At 45.6% G+C, this 6141-nt stretch overlaps 1 protein-coding gene across 1 annotated transcript in view; it reads right to left on the bottom strand.

The window, feature by feature from the left end:
- Positions 1-210: 210 nt before the first annotated feature.
- mdga2a (MAM domain containing glycosylphosphatidylinositol anchor 2a) overlaps positions 211-6141 on the bottom strand; it is a gene marked incomplete at its 5' end in the record, with an annotated part of 108560 nt that continues 102629 nt past the window's right edge. The window contains 4 exons of the mRNA XM_083683185.1: positions 211-321; positions 1368-1470; positions 2101-2231; positions 5097-5261. Of these exons, the coding sequence (XP_083539311.1) occupies positions 233-321; positions 1368-1470; positions 2101-2231; positions 5097-5261 (488 nt within the window). The 3' untranslated portion in view covers positions 211-232. The remainder of the gene's footprint in view (positions 322-1367; positions 1471-2100; positions 2232-5096; positions 5262-6141) is intronic.

Below are 6141 nucleotides of genomic sequence, written 5' to 3'. Positions count from 1 at the left end.
CGGACTGGCTGATTGGCTGAGTAAGCTGTCCGTTAGTCTCCAAGCCCCACCCTGAACCAGAGCTGGGCTGCTGATGCTGTATCGGCCACTGCTCTCCGGGATTGGTTCCGGTCCGTTGCAGTCTGTGTGAATCTTTGGTAGTTGAGGAGGGGGTTGACAGTTGGACAGTCCAGGCCTGCAGGCTCTTCCATGGGGGGTCCACAGGCTCCAGGGGTCTCCTGCGGGAGGGGGGTCACCTCTGATGGCCGAACAAGACCAAAGTCAGGGTGACACACAACTGCCATATATGGGGCGTGGTGGGCGAGGCCAGCGACCTCAGATCTGTGGGGAGGAAGGAAGATGATGAGGCTCATGGGAGTTGTAGTTGTACAGACTCCACCTGTGGCAGTTGTAGTTGTACAGGCTCATTGTTTACCCTTGAATGCTGAGCAGACTGTCTGCATCGTACAGTCAGAGAACATCTAATGCCTCAAATTAGATTAAACTGGCAGACATCTTTAAATGTAGGGGGACATTTTTGAATGTTATCTTTAACGTTATTTAAAATGTATTACCGTGTTATCCTTTGATGTGAGTAATGAGTGTGGTAAAATGAGCCATTTTATGGAACAAATATATCTTTATTAGGTCAATGAGACTGTGTCTGGGATGCGTAACACCGTATAGCAGGTGTTCATCAGCAGAGGCTGGTGAAGGTAGAAATTGGAGGACGGGTTCATTGTAATTCATGGAATGGAATGAGGAATGGCATCAAACACACGTGTTTCATACCAGTCCTCATTCTATTCCATACATTACTGTGAGCCCGTCCTCCGATGACGTCCTCCACCAGCCTCTCCTGCTGTTCATCCACATTAAAATACACTTTCACTGATATGTGGAAGGACGCCCAGAAACAACCTGAGAGATTGTGTGATGCAGCAAAGCACCTTTTGCAAAACTAACCTGTTTAAAATAGCTGAGAATAGCTGTTTCTAATAGCTCTTCAATTGTAATTACTGGGAGTAATGGCAACATATTGGATTACACTTAATTTGCTGAAACGACACAATTATACTTGAAAGAACATTGTATCAAAAATGTTTTTCCACAGTAATGTATTATTTGCCTTGTAATTACTTTCTAACTTAGTAATTGAGTTGAGTATAAATCCTCTACCAGGGGAGGCTAATGGAGGTAGAAATTGGAATGCATGCATGGAACAGAATGAGGAATGGTATCAAACACGTGTGAATGAGCCCATGCTCCGATTTCTCCCTCCAACAGCCTCCACTGGCCTTCACTCATTCCATTGCACGGATCGTTGATAATGTACACTATAAACATCCTTGGTTGCCATGGGACCCAGCGTCAGATAAATCACTTACTGTTACTGGGTGGAGGGTCTTTACATTCTCCCTCCTCGATGGTGACATCATCAATGGCGATATCCCCCTCGATACCACTGCCTCGGACCCCCTCCAGTACCAACTACGTGGACGAGGGACAGAAACAGAGAAAAACACATTTGACCACGGAAAATTATTCCTCAATTCAATAGATCATATGTCAACCACACACTACTATCTCCTGATGAATGTTTTGGTAACACTAAAGCCAACAGGTAATAATGCATTATAATCATATATAATAATGCACTATCATCATAGTAACTGATAACCATCATGATGCATGATACCTATAGGCTTCAAGTTACAGGCAGACTCTGGGATTTGACATCGTAGAAAAACGAGCGTGGGGACGCTGCCAAAGACTTTCGGAAAAAAAACGGACTAGAGAATAGAGCGTGCTGAATGTTACCATGTGACGTCGGAGGGACAGTGAAACGAGACGCTCACGTTTGTTCTTGTTCACGACAACGTCTTTGATGAACGTTGCTCTGTTTTCACAGGGCGTGACGCCATATCCCAGGGGTACCTTTAATGAAGTGCTATTTTCATCGGATCTTCAGGGAAGTGTCGATTTAGTCGGCTGTGTGGCCTCACTTGGCAGTGAGGCGTGAAATGGAATGTGACCACACAGTGTCTGACTCTGTGACCACACCAGCCTGCTGGTGTCTGGGTGTCCCAGTTCCTCTCCTCAGAAGGAGGAGAAGCCTACCTGGAAGGATGCTGTTGGGTGGATGTTGACTTTGGCCTGCCTCCACCGGTCCCCTTGGTTCCCCACCAGGGTCCACGCCGAGCTCTCTGGGGCCGTCTGGCTCTTCTGACGCAGGTACACGTTCAGCGACCCTGGCGGAGAAACAAGCGCCATCATCATCATCACCGTCATCGTCATTATCATCATTCATTGTCATCATTTTTGGTGTGAACATCATCATCATCATCATCATCATCATCATCTTTGTAAATATGACCTTGTCATGGCAGAACACATTATTTATGACCCTCTACAAAGATTATAAGAAAGTAAACCAATTACTGCAAATGTGAATCCATCTTTCATGAGTTTGGCTGTCTCTGGGAGAGAAGGCTAGAGTGTATCACAATGGATTCATTTGACAAGATAATTCAATTTGTCAAGAACAGAGAGTCAGATCTCATATGTTTTGCCTCAGAGGAGATGGCGGAGAGAGAGAGAGAGAGAGAGAGAGAGAGAGAGAGAGGGGGGGGGGGGGAGAGAGAGAGAGAGATGGCAGAGAGAGACAGGTAGAGAGGGGGAGAGAGAGAGAGAGAGAGAGAGAGTGGGGGGGGAGAGAGAGAGAGAGAGAGAGATGGCAGAGAGAGACAGGTAGAGAGGGGGAGAGAGAGAGAGAGAGAGGGGGGGGAGAGAGAGAGAGAGAGAGAGAGAGATGGCAGAGAGAGAGAGAGAGAGAGAGAGAGAGAGAGAGAGAGAAAGACTCCACAGAGAGTGCTCTGAAGTGGAGGAGCAGAGACATGCTACACTGAGCCACATTACCCTGGGGACAACCTTAAGTGGAACTCACTGGAATGATCAAATGACAACATGAGGCTCCTGAAAAATTACTTCTTCAAAATGAGCCTTAAGATTCCCTCACCAACACTTACTCACTCATGCACAGTGTTGTCTGCATCTGCACCAAACAAGCAGCTTGTGAATATACATGCCTTGAGTGACTGTTGAGTGAGTTTAGTGATTGAGGATCAGACAGGTAAAGCAGAGAAGCAAAGTATTGCTTTACGGTTGTTTTATTAGTTTTCTCTGTTAATGCTGCCTCCCTTAAAGGGCTAGTTCAGGTTTACAATGTTAGACCTCATTTTCCACTTACTTTGAGTGTTGTAGGCTCATCCACTTTTGATACCTTTGACACTTTTTTCAGTCATATTTCCATTCTTTTTTTGGCTGGCTTTGGGGCTACAGTAGCATTTAGCCATACCAGTGTACATGGGATCTAAAAACCGGAACTATCCCTTTAAGCACATACATACATGTATGTAGGATTCTGTCTGCCTGTGTCTGTGTGGGTGGGTTCAAATCTCCTGTCCCACCACTTTTCGGACACTTCTCCTATCATTCCTGCCTGTCGATCCACTGTATTTCTATTCAATCAAACAAATACAAAAAGAGTGAAAAAAGAGGTTGGAGAGAGGAACCCTCTGAACCCCGCCCCTCTGATGCTCCATGCTCTCCTCTGATTGAGAGCGAGGACAGGAAGCATGGCGGGTGCTGAAGCCTGATTGGATGAGGATGACACTTTCTGGTCAGAAGCAGACTAAAGCAGAAAACTGTGGTTGTGAGTGTGTCTGTGAGGGTCACCCTCGTCTCTCAAGACCGACTGTCTGTCTGTCTGTCTGTCTGTCTGTCTGTCTGTCTGTCTGTCTGTCCACCCGTCCATCCATCTGTCCGCCTGTCTCTCTGTCTGTCAGGATTTTATCATTTAGATTCATAATTTACGATTCTCAATTGAACATCCTGTGTTGTATTGTTGTAATGGGATGAATGCCTGTCTGTGCTCGCTTTAAGAGAAAGGCACGCTACATTTAACCAAGGGGGGATTAATTTAAGTAAACAAATTAAATGAATCTACAACACGCCAGCCAGGAACATGCCAGGAGCATGCCAGGAGCATGCCAGGAACACGCTAGGAACACGACAGCGCACTGCGGTGCCTGTCTGTGTCTGTCTGATGCAGGTGCCTCAGCGTGATGGCCTGCGCGTGCCATCCCAGACGTGCGGGGTTCAGAGGGCACGCGGGGTTCAGAGGGTTCCTCTCTCCAACCTCTTTTTTCACTCTTTTTGTGGGTGTGGGTTTCCTCTGCTGGGGTGGGTGATTTCCGTACAAGGGTGCTGTAACCTGAACCAGGGGATGGCTGGTGGTAGGGGTAGAAATTGGAGGACGGGCTCATTGTTATGCATGGAACAGAATGAGGAATGGCATCACCAGCCTCTCCCTGGTTCAGGTTAGAGCACCCATGTGAGCACTCATGAGATGTTTGTTGAGATAGAAAGGTGGGTGTTCAGGGCAACGCTTGTTAAGTCTGAATCTGAATCATCAGGGAAATAATGAAGCTGGGTCTGAATCATCAGGGAAATAATGAAGGTGGGTATGTATGCTACTGCATGCTAATGTGTAGCTGGCTGGTACTCTGTGCATTTCACAACTCAAACACATATTTTCTCTTTTGCTGAGAGAGATTTGTCTGATTACCACCAAAAGACAGCATTTGCATCATCATTGTACCCTGTCTACTAATTCCTCCTTGTAGATTAATTTAATTTGTTTACTTAAATGAATCCCCCCCTTGGCAAAATGTTTTGCGCATTTCTCATCAAGCAAGCGCAGAAGCCATTCATCACAGTACAACAATACAACACACGATGTTCAATTGAGAATTGTAAATTATGAAGCTAAATGATGAAATCCTCCAGAATCTAAGACAATCAAAATGTGATCTGTTCAAATCTGTTCAAGGGGGTTGTGGGTTGAGTTGGGGCGAACACTTTCTATAGGCACTGTATATATACATTGGTTACCTTACTTATGCATGTGCTAGCCCAAGTCCTACCTATGTGTGTAACATACATGTGCTACTATAGCCCAAGTCCTACCTATGTGTTTAACATACATGTGGTAGTATAGCCCAAGTCCTACCTATGTGTTTAACATACATGTGGTAGTATAGTCCAAGTCTTACCTATGTGTTTCCCATACATGTGGTAGTAGAAACCGAAGCAGTATGTGGGAGCAGCGGTCACAGTCCCGTAGGGGCTCTTAGAGGCCACGTTGAAGGAGGGGGTAAGCAGTCTCGCCTTGTCTCCCTCCAGGCGAGGTCGCGACGTCTCGATGTACATGTAGAAACCTGCGGGTCAGAACCAGAAACACAACTACCATCACAGACTGGACCAAGCTGTATAAAGCATGACTAAAACCATGTTCTCTCATGGTTGCCCACTACAATGAACACCAGAATCAGACATCAGAATTCCCTAGACACTTGTGTAGATTTTAACACATCAGATTACTATAATAATTATTTATAATAATTAATAATAATAATATAATTATTATAAGCAAGATGGAGAACGTCCCGCCTAGCCTATCAAAGAGCAAGGCGGAGGGAGCTAGGGAGTAGGAGCTTGGGGTTGTTCCTAGGGAGTAGGAGCTAGGGGTTGTTCCTAGGGAGTAGGAGCTAGGGGTTGTTTCTAGGGAGTAGGTGCTAGGGAGTAGGAGCTAGGTGTCGTTCCTAGGGAGTAGGAGCTAGGGGTTGTTTCTAGGGAGTAGGAGCTTGGGGTCGTGGTAATTAAGAGAGTTTTGTGAAAACTAGCTAAGTGCACAGTAGCCCTCTCTGTGACCTGCGTGAAAGTAGGGAGTTTTAACTATGTACACTGAAATAGTCCATAAAACATAAACAAGCCTGTCTGGACGCTGAGAGTTTCATCTCATTGAAAATGTGTACCGTCGAATTCAAAAGCAGACGACTTGAACTCAGGAAGAACAATGGAGGGACTAAAACTGGGAGGCACGTTTCATCTTTATGCCTTATATAATTGAAGTAATGTATTATTTATGCCGCTCTCAATCGTAACATGCCTTAAAACACTTGGATAAATGTGTCCCTGAGGAGAGTCACCAATTAAGTGGTTTATTCTAATGGCTTAGAAGTTTGGTTTTAATGAGTGAATAGAGTTGTAGGAGGCTTTACTTTGGGGGACTGGCTACTCTCGCTCTCACACACACAC

Source organism: Argentina silus, assembly GCF_951799395.1.
Source record: "Argentina silus genome assembly, chromosome: 13".
Lineage (NCBI taxonomy): Eukaryota > Metazoa > Chordata > Actinopteri > Argentiniformes > Argentinidae > Argentina > Argentina silus.
Note: the sequence above shows the minus strand (reverse complement) of the source record. Positions and strands in the feature narration are given on the sequence as shown.